The following is a 17,539-nucleotide window of genomic DNA, read 5'->3' as shown; positions in this document are numbered from 1 at the left end:
ATGAACCCTTTAGTGTTTCATGGTTATGATGCCTCCAATTATTAGAGAAGCGGTATTATACTCTCTATTCACCTCAGAATAATGCCATTACTTTGTGCTCCGTCATTCCCTCCAAGATAAAGGGAAAGTTCCATAAAAGTCTTCATTTGCAAGGGGGAAAACCTCTTTCCCCTATTAAGGTTTGCCAGTGTGATGCTAAAAACGGGCCTTTGGTTCACTTCTGGGTAATTGATTCTCTGACGCTGACAACGCTTAGGAAAATGAAGGTATAAATGATGGGCGCACCACGCAGCTGCCGAGCAGCAAACACTGAGCCTGAGGTCCAGGGAGCAGGAGAAGCGCCTCACAGCAGAGGGACACCTGCCACGTCGGAGGTGAGAGAGGGTGGCCCTGGGGGCTGGGCTGGATGGGGCAAGAAGGTTGACCTTCTCACCAAGTCAGAGACACCAAGTCAAAGAGGCCCACCACCATCTTTTTTGCCTGTGAGCCCCTTCGGGCCCCTGGTTAAGGGATCTGGAACATGCTTTAGATGACTGGCACCATGTTGAGGTTGTCTCGAATACGTGGCACCCCAACCATAGAAAGGTAGCAGGCAGACAGATGAATTTCAAGTGTTTGTTGGGGACGGGTGAGGTCTCAGCTCTCCTTCACGGGTGTGTAGGCAGGCACTGGGACAAGACATGAGCTGGCTAGAGTCACCCGTCGACAGTGGGGTGCTGCCATGGATCAGAAAGGAGCCAAGTGGCTGTGCAAATCAATACCACCCATCTATATCGCTCAGAATCCATTCAACATAATTGCCTGGAAATTGATAACATTTTGCTTTCTTGCTCAACTGCACCTGCGCTCCTTACTCAAGGTTTCAGATGCAATTATCTGCCCTTGGAGTGCTCCATTACCCCCATGCTTGTCTCTTGATCCACGCTTTGACGGTCCAAAGTATTTGTGTCTTTCAACATAAGCCTCCTCAAATGCTTTCTGGAAGGAGGTGGGGCTGTCCCTCTTTTTTTTTTTAAGATTTTATTTATTTGGGGATCCCTGGGTGGCTCAGTGGTTTAGTGCCTGCCTTTGGCCCAGGGCGTGATTCTGGAGATCTGGGATCGAATCCCACGTCGGGCTCCCTGCATGGAGCCTGCTTCTCCCTCTGCCTGTGTCTCTGCCTCTCTCTCTCTCTCTCTCTCTCTCTCTCTCTGTCGGTCTCTCTCTGTCTCTCATGAATAAATAAATAAAATCTTTAAAAAGATGAGAGACATGGAGAGAGAGAGGCAGAGATACAGGCAGAGGGAGAAGCAGGCTCCACACAGGGAGCCCGATGTGGGACTTGATCCTGGGTCTCCAGGATCATGCCCTGAGCCAGAGGCAGGTGCTAAACAGCTGACCCACCCAGGGATCCCGGGTGTCCCTCTTTTGAATCACAATTCAAGATGTTTCCTCATTAAAAACTTAGATCTCCTTCAATTTGGAAAACTACTGCTGAAACAGTTTATAAACTGGATCAGGATGTCAGTGCTTCAGCATTCTTTTTTTTTTTTTTTAAGATTTTATTTATTCATGAAAGATACGGACAGAGAGAGAAGCAGAGACACAGGCAGAGGGAGAAGCGGGCTCCATGCAGGGAGCCCTACATGGGACTCGATCCCAGGTCTCCAGGATCAGGCCCTGGGCTGAAAGCAGCGCTAAACCACTGAGCAACCCGGGCTGCCCGCTTCAACATTCTTAAATTACAAAAGCAGTATGTTTAGGAAAAGTAAGAGATTTTCTTCCTTGCTGTTCAAAAGTGGACCCTTGAGACCTGATCTCTGTCATTAGCTGAAGATGCATCTGCAGAATTCTCGTGACATTCTTGGCATAGAGACTGGCAAGAGGTGCCAACCAATGTAGATCAAGTGCCCATTTATCCTGAATCCAGATGACCTCAAATAGATCTAACCACAGAATTCATCTGTAAACACTGCGAAAAGCTAACTAATATTCATAACAGTAGATGATAAACCTTAAAATGCCTTCAGAGCATTCAGGGAGTCGTTGATGATACTCTTGGGTTTATGCTACACTTAATTCACTGGAATGCTGTCTCTGTAGACCACTTGTGTGGAGTATGTCTGTCAGTAGCTATTTTATCCTTGGTGATACATGCTCTATTCTTATCGGGCCATAAGGGATGAAAACTTTTGTTTCCCAACTTTGTCTAGTGAAGTTTTACCACACCATGGATTAGGTTCTAGCCTGGAGATTGCAATGGGGTCTTGACCCATCCCTGGGGCACATGGTTTGCAGCCAGTGTTGTGTTCCTTAGTTGTCCAGACTATATGGTTGCTTAGCCGCATTCCAAATAAGCTGGGGTTTACAGAATTTGCTAGGACTTGACCTCCTATCAGGTTATTTTCAACTCCCTGAAACCACTGGACATACATAGGAAGGGGCCAACCAAGCAGGTGTTCCTGTTTGTCCCCCTTTTTTCTTCCCTAGAGATCTAATGACAAAGAGCAAAAGCTTTCAGTTTTTTTCAGAACTGCTTCTCATGTGCAGGTGATGAATTCTGAAGCGCCCATGAATAGGGAGCGCTGTGAATAGGGTATTGTATCTGGGAGGCTGCCTCAAGGAGCTGGAGGAAGCCTGCTGGCCTGGGAACTGTGAGGCCCATTCTGAAGTGCCCACTCCGAAACTAATTTGATGGAGGACCATGGAAAAAGGCCCTTCTGCTCCCTGGACTCGTTTCCTCGGCTGTAAAATGAAGACTGTGATACCTGCTCCAGAGGGGAGATTGTGAGGTTGGGCTGTGCGGGCTGGCGCAGCGGGGGTGTGTGTGTGTGTGTGTGTGTGTGTGTGTGTGTGTCTGTGGAACTTGGGGCTGGGGAGCACAGGAGAAGGTGCAGAAGGTGAGGAGAGCTTAAGCCAAGAGCAGGGGTTTGGGGTTTGCTCTGGAGGGGGTGGGCAACCAAGGGCTTCCGAGCAGGGGAATGAAATGATTAGGGGCCTGGATGTGCCCAGGTCTTTAAAAGATCAGCAGCAAAGAAGGCAAGTCCAGGCTGCAGCCAAGAAACAGAAAAAGCAATGTCAAGGGGCCCTCTTCACCTCCAAAGATCTCTCTGCTTAGGAAATTTCGTGGCTCACAAGGAAGGCTGGGCCAGGCTGCGAGAAGGAGAGCCAGACGTGATATGGTGGGAATGAGGAGGATAGAACATGGAGATCCTCCGGCTGGGGAGCAAAGGCCTAAGGCAGATGCAAAACTCATCTAAAGGGCTTTGTCATGTGGATGAAGGTGCAGAAGCTGCGGTAGCCTAGCAGGTGGATGTCAAAGCCTGGGTGAGGGCTGGGGGGAAGGTGGGCAGATGCCATGGTTTCATCCTTTCTCTAGCCCTCATCCTTTCCAGAAGAGTAGAAGCTTAGCACATCTTTGCAGGACAAAGGAGTTTGCACTTGACATGATGAGAAAAACCTCCCAACAAGAAAAGCTGGCTGGAAATAGAATGTGCTGATTTGTAGGTAGTGAGCTCCCCGTCACTCACTGGCAGCTGGCTGGAAATAGAATGTACTGATTTGTAGGTAGTGAGCTCCCCGTCACTCACTGGCAGAGAGCATTTGAGCAGGAGCTGGAGGACTGCCAGTGGCTGGAGGGAGTGGAGGGGTTGCACACCAAACAGGGTTACACACCAGCTCTGGAGGAACAGGGTCTCAGGCTGCACGGAGCTGTCTCTGCAGATCCCGCCCTGGGTCTCCAGGCATGCCTGGGTTAGTCAAGACCTTGGTGTCTGGTAGAAGGGAGGTGACATCCTAAGAAGGCAGGTGAGCCCGGAAAAGGAAAGGTGATTCCGCCCCTGTCTGCTGAAAATCAGTCTTCAATGGGACAGGAGAGAAAATGGAAGACATGGGGTGATGTTGGGAAAGGAGGGGTCCCTGCCTCTATCCCCATGGAGTGGATATCCTGCTGAGGGTGAAGGGGCATGGGAAGTGAGGAGACCCAATTCTAGGTAGCTGAGTCACTCCAGCTTCCATGGAGGGGGGCAGGTCCGACTTACCAGGGGAGGCTTGGCTCCCCGCTAAGGCAGGCACTCCCCTCACCCCACCCCAAGCTGCCTATTCTCCCCCTGATTGCAGAGCACGGTGTCAGTAGGCCCCAATTAAGGGTAATTACATGATCTATTAGATGACTGCCACACTGGCTACTCAGGCTCCCTGGTCTCTTCCAATGCTAAAACCCTTCGGCAAAATCGAAATGTCTGGAGTAAGATATATAGCTTTTCCTTCCCCCTGAGTCCGCATATAACAAAACAGGACAGGAGCCTGCCTGGGTCTGATATGAGGTCACAGCAGCAGGCGTTTCAGAGAATTCCTTCTGTGCCAAGCTACTTTTGTGTCACCTAACACTGACAAGGATCCTATGCAGTCATTATAGTTATCGACTCCATTTTATGGATAGGGAGACTGAGACCCAGAAAGGAGAAGCTACTTGTCTTGGGACACACAGCTAGTGGGACACACAGCTAGAACCCACATATGAGCTGAGATTTGTCTGACTCAGGGCCTGAGCTGTGGGCCCTGCTCACTGGCTGTCAGTGCCACAGTGGGTGGGGGTGACTTAAGCTACCAGGGGAAGGTACTACCCCCTACTCATGGGGCCTGAATTCCACATATAATGCCTTATAGCAAGGGGCAGTTTCCCCAATATCATTAATTTTCCACTCAACCCTATAGGGTCAACAGGGTAGCTTATCGTGCCCATTTTACAGATGCAGAAAATGAGGTCAGAGCTCGTGACTGGCAAAAGCAGGACTTGAACCCAGGTCTGTCTGACTTCCAGAGTCTGGATTTTTTTCCTACGTCACAGCTTCCAAAGGACAAGCACTAAGGATTGCATAGAGCCAAGCCCAGGGCTGGGCCCAGCCAGCAAAGGGCATTCCTCTGGCTATGGCTACCCTTGACCTCCTTCTATCATTTTCTAGGAGCCATTGCAGGGGTGAAAGATGCTGCTCTGGGTGTTCTTCCTGGTGATCCTCACCCTCAGCAGTGGCTCCCACTCTTCCCCGCCATCCCTGCCCATCAGGTAAGCAGTCCTACCACCAGGGCCTAGTTTCCTAACATCTCAAAACCATCTCTGCAACCCACTGGGGGATGATTTAGGGGGTGAAGGATGGAGCCCTAAGCTGCCCCCCACCCATCTCCTCAGCAACTCCCATGGTCCATCTCTGGGAGGGGGGCAGACTCTGAGCTCCAGAGAAGCCTCCCAGCCTGGATCCTACCCTCCCTGGGGATGCACAGGGCAAAGGGCTGAAGGACCTTACAGAGACATGATGAGTACAGCTCCCCTCATTTCCTTGCCTGGCCCTGCCACCCAGCCCTTTGACCTCTGACTCCTTCCATATAGAATCCCTCGGTATGCAGACGCCATCTTCACCAACAGCTACCGGAAGGTGCTGGGCCAGCTGTCCGCCCGCAAGCTCCTGCAGGACATCATGAGCCGGCAGCAGGGGTAAGCAGAAGTCCTGGTGACTTCTTCCCACACTCCGATGCATCAGAGTGTGGAGGGACTTTTGGTCCTTCCCTTTGCACAGCATCTATCACTTCTGGATTTGTCATAGCAGAAGGGCCCTGATGTGAAGCCCCAGCCTACTTCTAACTACCAAAATATCATTGAGCACCAGCTATGCTCTTCTCCCTGTGCGAGGCTCCAGTAGTAGTACTACCGTTATTTGATCATGATTCAGTGCTGGAAACAAAAGCTCTGCCTGGGACATTGTACATGCCCTCAGGACAGTGCTGGGCTCCCAGGAAGCCCTTGGTAGTATGAACCATTACACTTAGTCTCCTACCTGTAACAACGCTACAAAGTAGGTACTGTTTACTCCCATCTGACAGAGAGCAGTTAATAGCTTCTAAAGGACATACCAAAGAGCACCCGGGCTGGGATCCAAAGAGCCTGACACCAAGGCTTGTTGCATTTTTTGTTTTGAAAAAGTAAGACACTTAGAGAAAAATTGCAGCAATAATGCAATGAACTTCTACATCCCTCTTCCCTATCTTCAACAATTCCTACTGTTTTATCATATTTGCTGACATGCACAAACAAGTGCGCACGTTGTTATCATTATGCTGAACCATTTGAGAGTAAACTGCAGTCATCACAACCCTTCACTCATCCTTAAATACTCCTACACGGTGCCTCCTAACGGCTAACAAAAGGACATTCTCTGACATAATCACAGAGTAATCTGCACTCAGTGTGCATATTCACCCTTCATCAGTTCCCCCCAAATGTCCTCTGTAGCAATTTTTAATGTTCTTAATCCAAGATCCAGTCCAGGATCATAGGTTGCATGTAATTATCATGTCTCTTCAGTTTCTTTTAATCTGGACAGTTCTTCAGCCTTTTGTGATTTTGACACTTCTTATTAGTAAAAGCCAACTATTCTTTTTTTTTTTAATTTTATTTATTTATTCGTGGAAGACACACAAAGAGAGAGAGGCAGAGACACAGGTAAAGGGAGAAGCAGGCTCCCTGCAAGGAGCCTGACATGGTACTTGATCCTGGGTCTCCAGGATCACATCCTGGGCTGAAGGCGGCGCTAAACTGCTGAGCCATCCAGGCTGCCCAAAGCCAACTATTCTTTATAGAATGTCCCTTGCATTGGATTTGCCTGATGTTTGCTCATGATTAGATTCAGGTTATGTGTCGGTAGCAGTGATATCGTGTCCTTCTTGGTGCACCATATTGGGAGGCACATGAGGTCCATTTGTCCCATTATTGGTGATGGTAATTTTAATCACTTGGTTAACATGTCTACCGGGTCTCTTCTCTATAAAGTTAGTATTTCCCCTTTATAATTAATAACTAATCTGTGGGGAGATATTGGGCAAATATGTATTTCACAGCCTGTACTCTTCACTACTGTGTGAGTGCCTTCCTCAATGTTGCTGCATCTAATTCAGTGGGTAGAAGGGTCCACCCCAGATATTGGAATAGGCATAAGGACACACCTGTTCTGCTTTAACTTACTTGGTTCTGGCCTTTCCCATGCTTCTCCACATCCTACCCAAACAGTAATATCAACTGTTGCTCTGTTTCTAATTGAATAGAGAGAGAAACCGGGAGCAAGGAGCAAAGGTACGACTCGGCCGTCAGGTGGACAGTCTGTGGGCAAGCCAAAAGCAGATGGCATTGGAGAACATCCTGGCATCCCTGTTACAGAAACGCAGGTAGGAGTATGTGTGCATGCACGTGTGTGCGCGTGCGTAGTTAGGGAGGACCTCAGAGGCATCCTTCCCCATAGGTTGCCAGGAAATGGAAAGAATTCCCAGCTCTCTAAAGACATGGGGCTGTGCCAAACAAACTGGGAATGAGGTCCCTCCTTACACACATCAAGAACTGGAAGAAGGAAGTAGTTCTGGGATAGGACCCAAGAACCTGAATTTTAACGAATGTCCCAGGGTATTCTGATGTGGATGATCTGACAGGCACACCCAGGACCCCTTGACAAGTTCACAAAACTATACTAGCATAGGCAGCACTCAGGAGAGGAAAAGATGAGGATGACGGATGATGGTCATGCCTCCTAATCGCTGAGCCTCATGTTCCCACCATGTGTCAGGGGAGGTCAGGAACGAGTGCTCTTGCCTTATAGAGGAGGGTAACTGAGGCAGAGAAGGGGCAGCAGCTGGTCCCAAGTCAGCAACTAGCAGGCCCAAAGCCTGTTTGCTTCCCTTCTTCACACAGAGCTCCACTTCACAAAGTTTCCTAGCAATGATACGACCGTGAAGAAACTCTGCTGTATTTTTGAGCCTGATTTTTAACTGTGAGCACAAACATGTCCCAGCATGGCTCAGCCAGTCACTTCTGGGCCAACCTATTAAGCAAATCCAGTTCCCAACAGAGCTCTCCCCGTGCTCCCTCACCTTCTTCCCAACCTAATTAGACACCAAGGGCCCAGAAATCTCACCAACTACAGTCCTGTGAAGCCACGAGCAGGAGGCAGATGGGCGGGCTGCAGGAGGGGTAAGAACCAGCCTGGGAGGCACACAGCAAGTTATTTCCCCCCTTTGTGGAGAGAGGAGGAGCTCGAATCACCTCTAAGTTCCCTAAGACTAGAATTCTAAGAATAATGCCTCCCCTAAACTGCTCATGCTGGGATTAGGTCATCGTTCACCTGCTTTATGGCTCCCATCAGGACCCAGTGGGGTAGGGTAGAGTGGCCCCAAGGAGGGCCAAGTCCTAAGAATGCAGGCTTGTTCCTGCAGGTTAAAAGCCAGAGACTTCACAGAGGGAGCTCCTAGCCGCAATGCAGGTGGGAAGGGGCCTGGAGGCTGCTCCAGCATCGTTCTGCCTCCACTTTAAAGGCTGCAAATCCCAGGAACTCCTGATGGGCCTAAGGAAACAACAGAAGAATAAGTTCTTATACCTTGAAAGTCAGAGGAAAATGATTTGGAAGATGGCACATTTATATACCTACCACACTTTATGTCCACCTCATGGCCCTGCGAGGAAAAGGAGATTCAGAAGGATCTGTCCTCCCCTCCTTGGAAAAGTGGTCCAAATGCCTAGTACGTGCCAGGCTCTGGGCTGAGGGTCCCGCAATGGATAGGACAATAAGGGTCCCTGCTCCCATGGAATTCCTTGTAACACTGCCACACTGAGGCAGACAGAAATTAAATCCTGGACAGTGGGTTATTTCATCTGTGATAATGGTGAGAGATATAAGGGGTGTGGTTGAATGTCTGTGCCGGAGGAAATAACCTAATCCAGCCCTGTCTGGGGATTCGAGGTGGCTTCTTCAAGGGGAAGTAACTGGCCCTAGATCTCAGCAGGGACGGGTTGGCAGAGCTGGGGTTAAGACTGAGGTTCACTATGTGGAAACACATGAGACCCTTCCCTTCATCCCACATTGCTTCTTCTGGAACCCAGACAGTCCCAGTCCTGGAGCACCTATCACCCTAGTTCCAGGTGTCGTGGCTAAACTCACCCCTGTGTCAGTCTCCCCAGTTGAGCTTTATCTTTCTTTCTGCAACAGGAATTCCCAAGGATGAAGATCCCACCTGTGTTTTATGCTACCTGCAGCCAAAACAACTGTATCCAGTTAATCCTAATTTCTGACCTACTTTTTCCATCATAAATACAATAAAATTCCCCCATCCTGGTTTGCATCTCAATTTCCTTTTCTCTTCAGCCTCATTTTTTAAATGTGTTTTACATAGTTACATTTCCCAAAGAGGTGTTACAAGGTATACTCCAAAGACAGCTAACCCTTACCAAATAAGTGCTTGGGAGTGCCAGCTTGGTGGCTTGATGCATGGCATCTCACATGCTCCTCACACAGCCTAATGGGAGGCATTGGTATACTCATTTCACAGACAAAGCACTGAGGCACAGGAAAGGTAAGTGAACTGCCAAGGGCCCTGCTGATAAGTGAGAGAACTGGGATTTAGACCCAGCCAAACTAGCTCAGAACCTGGCTCTTAATTAACTACATCTGTCCACTCTGGGCCAAAGTCAGCCTTCAACTAGTGACTTGTTCATCTACGAGTGATATCATTTATTCATTCAACATTTATTCTAGAGGACCTGCTAGGTGCCAGGCACTGTTCTAGGCACCCAGGATACAACTGTGAGCAAATAGGCAAAGCCTCTGATCTCTTAGACCTTATGTTCCAATAAGGGGGAAGAATAAGAAAAACAAATAAACATAGAATATGTCAGATGGTGGTGGTTGCAAAAGAGACACATATAAGAAATAGACTGGAGGGGGACACCTGGATGGCTCAGCAGTTTAGCACCTGCCTGTCTTCGGCCTGGGGTGTGATCCTGGGGTCCTGGGATCAAGTCTCACATTGGGGTCCCTGAATGGAGCCTGCTTCTCCCACCTAACACAAAAGGTGGTGAGGCAAGAGTGCAGAAGGAGAAAGAGCAAGGAGGACAGGGTGGCTAGCTAGAACATTAAGAGGGTGCAGCAGAAGGAAAGGAGGTTCAGAGGGAGCAGGAGGCCAGCTCATAGGGATCCTCAGAGACCATGGTAAGGACTTAGGATCTCACTCTTGGCAATATGGGAGCTGTCACTGAGCTTAAGCAGAAATGACATGATCTGATTTGCATTTAAAGTCACTCTGAGAAAGGGTAGAATTCTGGATACTTTCTTAGTGGGGAACTAATTTGAAGATGGGGGGTTGGAGTGAAGTCAAGAATGACTCCCAGGTTTTTGGCCTGAGCAACTAGAAGGATGGAGTTGCCATTGAGGAGCTTTGGGGAGGAGAGTTAGGAGTTTGAGTTTGAACCTGTTGAGTCTGAAATGTCTCTTAATAATCCAAGTGAGGATGTTGTGTAATCACCAGGATATACAAGTCTGGACTTAGGAGGGAAGTCCGGGCAGCTGGTTTGGTTGAGCAGCCATTACCATTCAGGTGGTCTTGAAAGTCAGAAGAGTAGGTCACCAAAGAAGAACAGAAAGCATAGAGAAGAAGTCCAAGGACTGACCCCAGGGAACCCCTACATTTAGTTTCACAGAAAGATGAGGAAGCAGCGAAACAGACTAAGAATGATCAGTCAGTTAGATAACAAAAACTACAAAAGAGGAATTCCAGAGGCCAACCGAAGACAGTGTTTCAAGGAGAGTGACCTAGTGTACCAAATGCTACTGATGGGTCAAGGCAGAAGAAAACTGGCCAAGGAAGTGACCATGGAAGCCCTGATGACTTTGGCAAGGACAAATTGGGTAGAGCGGTGGAGACGTAAGCCTGACTACAGTGGATTCAAGAGCAAATGATAGGAACCAGAGGTGGTGGGTATAGATCTGGCTGTCCAATATGGTGGCAACTAGCCATATGGAGCTATTGAATACTTGAAATATGCTAGTACAAGCTGAGATGTGCTTTAAGTGTAAAATAGACACTAATTTTAAAAATAGTATGAAAAGGGCAGCCCCAGTGGCCCAGCGGTTTGGTGCCACCTTCGGCCCAGGGTGTGATCCTGAAGACCCGGGATCGAGTCCCACGTTGGGCTTCCTGCATGGAGCCTGCTTCTCCCTCTGCCTGTGTCTCTGCCTCTCTCTCTCTCTGTGTCTCTCACGAATAAATAAATAAAATCTTAAAAAAAATAGTATGAAAAATTACAAAATACCACAGTGCTTTTTATATTGATTATGTATTAAGATAATATTTTAGCTATATCAGGTTAAATAAAAGATATGAAAATTAATTTTGTTTGGTTTTCTTCTGTGTCTTTCTTTTTATTAAACTAAAAGAAACTTCCATTCCTTTTTTTTTTTTAATTTTTATTATTTATTCATGAGAGACAGAGAGAGAGAGAGAGAGAGAGAGAGGCAGAGGGAGAAGCAGGCTCCATGCAGGGAGCCTGATGTGGGACTTGAACCCGGGTCTCCAGGATCATGCCCTGGGCCGAAGGCAGGCACTAAACTGCTGAGCCACCCAGGGATCCCCCATTCCTTATTCATATAAGTAATCCCTATGTCCAACATGGTTGAACTCACAACCCTGAGATCAAGAGTCACATGGTGCACTGAGTGAATGAGCCAGGCACCTTTCTTTTTTAAACTTTTTTATGGTGGTTACTAGAAAAAAAAAATTTTTTTTAAGATTTTATTTTTTCTCTTTATTTTGAAAGAGAGAGAGTGGGTGTAGGGGCAGAAGCACAGGGAGAGAGAAAAATCTCAAGCAGGCTCCACACTGAGCGTGAAGCCCTATGCAGGGCTCCATCTCTCCACCCTGAGATCATGACCTGAGCCAAAATCAAGAGTCAGATGCTTAACCGACTAAGCCACTCAGGCCCCCCTGGTTACTAGAAAATTTAAAATCATCTGTGTGGCTTGCATTACATCTCTATGAGATAGTACCAGTAGAGAATTCTTTTGAGGTTTTGCTGTAAAGGGAAGCAGAAAACCGAAGCCCCTGACCACAGGTGCTGATGTCAGTGATTTCTCAGCTTTTTCTATTCTTAGACCATTTCACTGGGGCCAGGTACCTCCACGCCTCACCTACCTTATGCATGCCTCTTAGAATCCATGAACTTTGAGGGGGGGCGGGTCAAATTGTTCTATTTTTCTTTTCAGTAATGGTTACACCAGCATCATTAGATAGAAAAATTCAGGCAGCCCGGGTGGCTCAGGGGTTTAGCACCACCTTCAGCCCAGGGTGTGATCCTGGAGACCCGGGATCAAGTCCCATGTCGGGCTCTCTATTGGAGCCTGCTTCTCCCTCTGCCTGTGTCTCTGCCTCTCTCTCTCTGTCTCTCATAAATAAATAAAATCTTAAAAAAAAAAAAAAAAAATATATATATATATATATATATATATATATATATAAATTCAATGAGGAATGCCTGGGTGGCTCAGTTGGTTAAGTGTCTGCCTTCGGCTCAGGTCATGATCCCAGGGTCCTGGGATGGCGTGTCACATTGCATTGGGCTCCCTGCTCAGGTGGGAGCCTGCTTCTCCCACTCCCTCTGCCATTCCCCCTACTTGTGCACTCATTCTGTGTCTAAACTAAATAAAATCTTTAAAAAAATTCATTGAGCTGTACATTTAAGGTTTGTGTATTTTGCTATAACTAAATTAAAAAACAACAGCTATGTAAAGTCTGGATGAGGCAGCCTGGGTGGCTCAGCGGTTTAGCGCCGCCTTCAGCCCAGGGTATGATCCTGGAGACCCAAGATCGAGTCCCACGTTGGGCTCCCTGCATGGAGACTGCTTCTCCCTCTGCCTCTGTCTCTGCCTCTTTCTCTGTGTGTCTCTCATGAATAAATAAAATCTTTTTAAAAAAAAGTCTGGATGATGAGATGTCTATTTTGATGAAAAGTACAAGAATCGCAGCATTCTGGAGTTGATGAGGACTCAGGGACAGCATTCCCACCCCAGTCATTCTGCAGCCAGGGACACTCAGTTCTGACCTCGGGCCTGGCAGGCAGGTCTCCTGTCTCCCTGCACCAGAACTATAAAGCCAGCTTGATTCTTCACAGGATTTAGACCACCTGCTCTCTCTGGGAGTCCCCAGTTTACCCTCCAAGAAAGAACGTCAAGCGTGGGAAAGGCTCTGCAGGGGGCCACTGTGGGCGCTCTGCTGAGGAGGCCCAACCAACAATGGGAGACAAAAGCCCCCTCCAGAGGAGAAGGCTGGCCATTGAGGGCTGGCAGTCCACTTCAACCAAGGGGGGCGGGCAGGCCGGGGACCTGCCAAGGAGGGAGCACAAAGGAAGAGCTGCTGGATGGTGGACTGGCCGTGACCAGCCCTGAGGCCCCCTCCGTCCCCCAGACCCACCTGCTCATCTCTTTCCTCCAACCCCGACAAAAGCAAAAGCTGAGGCCTCTCTCAACTTCCAATTAGTTTTTCAGACGAAATAATGACCACTGGGCCCCACTGCTACTTGTGCCTTTTGAAGGGAATGCAATTATAAAGGAAAAAAACCCACCGTGGCGACAATTCCTGTGCTTTATCACCATTAACTACAACACTAATGGTGCTGTAAAAGACTTCACACACACACCCTCCCCCGCAGAGGGGCTGGGGGCTTCACGTTCCCCTGGGGGTCCTACTTAAGACTCAGGGCTATTTTTCTTCCCCTAAAGAAATGCTTTAATCAATGGGGGACTTGTCGCTTTTAATGATAATCCCTTATGTTTGTATTAAGGTTCACAAAGAGGCTTCCCATCCATTGCTTCATTTGCTCCCTCCCACAGCCCTCAGGAGAGGCAGGGCTGGCCTCACAGAGAGGTGGGAGGTCAGAAGCACCCCAGGACCCACCCGCGCACCCAGAGGGAGCAAAGCTGGGAACCAAATCCTGATTCCAGGGCAGTGCTCTGGTGCAGGTTTCAAGACTCCAGGTCCCTCGGGAAATGCAAGCTGGGGAATTGAGTAAATTCAAAAATCAAACAAACAATGTGGACCTGGTACCGACTGCTTACTGCATTGCGCTCCTACTACCACACAGGAAAGGAGGGCCATGGCCGTACCTGTGTGGATCAGAGCAAACGGAGTCCACTCAGAGTGCCAGGCCCCACAGTGTGTGTTCTGGGTATGACCTCATTTCATCCTTATAAGGCTTGTAGAGGTGTTATCTCCATTTTTACTGATGGGAAACCAAGGCCCTGAGGGATAAGAGGGGCAGAGGGTTCATTGGGCAGGTCAGCTGGACTCAAAGCCACCATGGTTAATTCTCCTTCTAGAGGGCCTGGCCCAGCACTGCTGTGGCATCGAGGAAAAGCCAAAGCCACATGGTAGTTAAAGCAGTAAAAACAGATTCCACTCAGGATTACAGCAATAGGGGGAAAGAGACCTCAGTATAAATCTGGGCTCAATTCAGAATGCAGCACAGGCAGGTGGAAATTTACTGCCAAGGGGCAGGGTGGGGCTGGGTGGATGGTGGAAGGGGCTTCTCCCTACCAGGTTAGGTCCTTGCTAAAGCCAGCCAGACCACGGTGATTGGTGATCAGACATTGCCTTGAGGTGATGGGTAGATTCTGGTTAGGCTGACTTAAAAGGGTTCTGGCTTAAACTAGATCTTACCAGCAAGTGCAGAGATGGGTCCAGGAGCAGTTTGAGGAGCCTTACTAAAGTTTGTTTAAACAAAGGATATTTGTCAGTGGTGAATAATTTCAGTGACAAATCCAGTAGATCTTCTGAGTTAAGCCTGTTTGTGGACTTCAGCCTTCCCAGACCTACTAGGCTACAAACAAGCAAATCCTCTGCAGCCCTGCTCCAGAGCTCAGGGCCCTTCAGGAAGCATCGCCCCTAAAAGCTGTCCTCGTTCTGGCTTCCAAGGCTTTTACCCTCTTCCTAACTACACCCTAGTTACACTGGGGGGCTTTCAGGTCAAATATACCAAGCTCTTCTTGCCTTGGAGCCCTTATGTATGTTTTTTGTTGTTGTTTTGTTTTTTAAAAGGTTTTATTATTTATTCATGAGAGACACACACCAAGAGAGAGAGGCAGAGACACAGGCAGAGAGAGAAGCAGGCTCCTCGTAGGAAGCCCGATGCGGGACTCAATCCCGGGTCTCCAAATCATGACCTGAGCGGAAGGCAGGTGCCAGTATGTTAACCTCAAGCCTAGAGTGCTCTTCCCCAGCTCTGCACAGGCTCCTTCTTGTCCCTCTCATGTCAACTTAGCCTTCCCAACCCCTCTGGGTAAAAAGTGCTTCCTTGGAAGCCCTTCAGACTTGCAATCACTCTGTTCCCCGTTTGCTCCCGTCATAGGTCGACAGAGGGCAGGGGACTGCCCGTCTGGCTCTATACACCACAGAGCCTGGCACTCTGGCACGCAGCGAATGTCTAGTGTGCTTTACTACCCGGCTCCTCTCTGGGTCTGGGGGCCAGCCCTCAAGCAGCCTGGAAGCTCTTTTCTGACCTCCTTTCCTACAGCCACTGTATTTCTGTTCTCAGGCCCTAACCCTTCTCCGCTATACCTCTGTCCAGCAGGCCTCATCTGGGCTGTCTTCCAGAACTGTACAGATCTGGGTATAGGTGTGGAAGTCCCAACTGAGGGGGGCTCCTGCTGCCATCATCCTTCCACCACCACACTGAGCTGTTGTGGGTACCAGCATACCGTACCAAAGTAGGGATACCATGAGCCACCCGAGAAACCAGTATCACCCTTCCCCCACAGGGTGGGATAAGACACGAAAAGTTTTTTTTTTTTTTTAAAGATTTTATTTTTATTTATTCATAGAGACGCAGAGAGAGAGAGGCAGATACACAGGCAGAGGGAGAAGCAGGCTCCACGCAGAGAGCCGGATGTGGGACTCGATCCAGGGTCTCCAGGACCACACCCCGGGCTACAGGCAGCGCTAAACCGCTGCGCCACCAGGGCTGCCCAAGACAAGAAAAGTTAAAAGCAAGGTTTCCAGTCAGTCTCTAGGAGCCAGGCAGGTGAACTTGGCAGGTGGAATGGCACAGGCGCCATGATGAGCAGAAGTGACCATGGGGGTGGGGCTCTGGCAAACTGGAGAGAGCAGGCCCCATCCACGGGGAGTTAGTTGCTGCTTGTAGGCTCCAGCCGATGGTTGCCATGCAGGAATCAGGTCCAATGTCACAGGCTCAGATTTTTTAAGAGAACCCAAAACTCCAAACAGATTTTTATAACTTTCTCAATTCATAAATGTTAGCAACTTATTCGGTTTCTGAGAAAACACTATGGATCAAATAAAACCTATGTATGGGCCACCTCTGGTTGCAGCCTCTGGGAAAGGTGAGGCCTTCTTCTCATCTTCGGGCACCCCTGTAATCGCCCACATTACCTTCTCACCTACAGAATTCCATCCAGAACTAGTTAAAAGTTCTAGAATCTCCTTTCTCCAGTCAGGATCCCAATTTCCTCACTGTAGTGAAATCCAGCTAAGTTGGAAAGCAATCTGATTCAAATCATTTCTGCAGCCCCCCCATTCAATAAATACTGTTAGGATTACCTGTATTTCCTTTTTTTTTTTTTAAGATTTTATTTATTTATTCATGAGAGACACAGAGAGAGAGAGAGAGAGAGAGAGAGAGGCAGAGACACAGGCAGAGGAAGAAGCAGGCTCCAAGCGGGAGCCGGATGTGGGACTCGATCCCGGTCTCCAGGATCATGCCCTGGGCTGAAGGCAGGCGCCAAATTGCTGAGCCACCGGGGCTGCCCGGATTACCTGTATTTCAAAAGTAATCTAATATATTAATGATGTTTCAACTAATAGAATTAGAGGTGATGAGCTGGAGTATATAACTAAGGGCTAATTATGGAAGGTGCCAAGCACTGAGCCAAGCACTTTAGATGCATGAAGCTCCTTTAGTTATAGGACGCAGGCATGGTTATTATCTGTCTTCCACAGAAGAGGAGGCATACAGAACTGAAGCCACTGGCCCAACTACCCTAATAAGTGGTGATAGCAGGTTTGACTGACATTCAAGTCTATACACTTAACCATGCTATTCACTATTACTTCTCCACATGATGTTATACAATCTCCAGGTGATGGTGGTCCCAGGTACAACTTCAAAAGGGGCATCCTTGAGATATGTATGTCTCTTTAAGAGCCTAAGACTAGGGCAGCCTGGATGGCTCAGCGGTTTAGCGCTGCCTTCAGCCCAGGGTGTGGTCCTGGAGACCTGGAATTGAGTCCCACATCAGGCTCCCTGCATGGAGCCTGCTTCTCCCTCTGCCTGTGTCTCTGCCTCTCTCTCTCTCTGTGGGTCTCTCATGAATAAATAAATAAAATCTTAAAAAAAAAAGAGCCTAAGACTACTCATGTGGTCAGCCTCCTTTCAAAACAATTCCTCCCCTTCTACACTGCATGCCAAGCCCAAACTCTTAAGGCAGAAGCAGAGGGGCCTTCAGATACCAACAGGGCTCTTTTATAGACAGATGGTGCCCACTGCTGGAGAAGAAAGGATGTCCATTTTCCAGGTAATTCTCAGTCCTATCAGGAATGAAGCAAGAAGGACCAATGTAAGAAAGCCTGGGGAAACACCCTGGCCACAGTGTCAACACTACTTCCCAACGAAGTCCTCATGTTATGTACCCTGGGGATCCCACCAGCCCCAAAGTACCAGAACAAACTCTCAATCAGGCTCCTC

General features: G+C 48.5%; 1 protein-coding gene across 1 annotated transcript; it reads left to right on the top strand.

Annotated features, from left to right (window-relative positions):
- Window positions 1-4,949: 4,949 nt before the first annotated feature.
- On the top strand, window positions 4,950-9,141 carry GHRH (growth hormone releasing hormone). The gene is made up of 4 exons (XM_035705769.1): window positions 4,950-5,044; window positions 5,366-5,470; window positions 7,075-7,194; window positions 9,003-9,141. The coding sequence occupies exons 1-4, from the start codon at window positions 4,965-4,967 to the stop codon at window positions 9,016-9,018; spliced, it is 321 nt and encodes a 106-aa protein (XP_035561662.1). The 5' UTR covers window positions 4,950-4,964; the 3' UTR covers window positions 9,019-9,141.
- Window positions 9,142-17,539: the final 8,398 nt, after the last annotated feature.

This window comes from Canis lupus, chromosome 24, assembly GCF_003254725.2.
Source record: "Canis lupus dingo isolate Sandy chromosome 24, ASM325472v2, whole genome shotgun sequence".
Lineage (NCBI taxonomy): Eukaryota > Metazoa > Chordata > Mammalia > Carnivora > Canidae > Canis > Canis lupus.
Note: the sequence above shows the minus strand (reverse complement) of the source record. Positions and strands in the feature narration are given on the sequence as shown.

Coding starts and splice junctions, on each gene's coding strand:
- GHRH (XM_035705769.1), top strand. CDS start 4,965: ATGCTGCTCTGGGTGTTCTTCCTGGTGATCCTCACCCTCAGCAGTGGC. Junction 5,045..5,365: donor CCGCCATCCCTGCCCATCAG/GTAAGCAGTCCT, acceptor CCTTCCATATAG/AATCCCTCGGTATGCAGACG. Junction 5,471..7,074: donor ATCATGAGCCGGCAGCAGGG/GTAAGCAGAAGT, acceptor CTAATTGAATAG/AGAGAGAAACCGGGAGCAAG.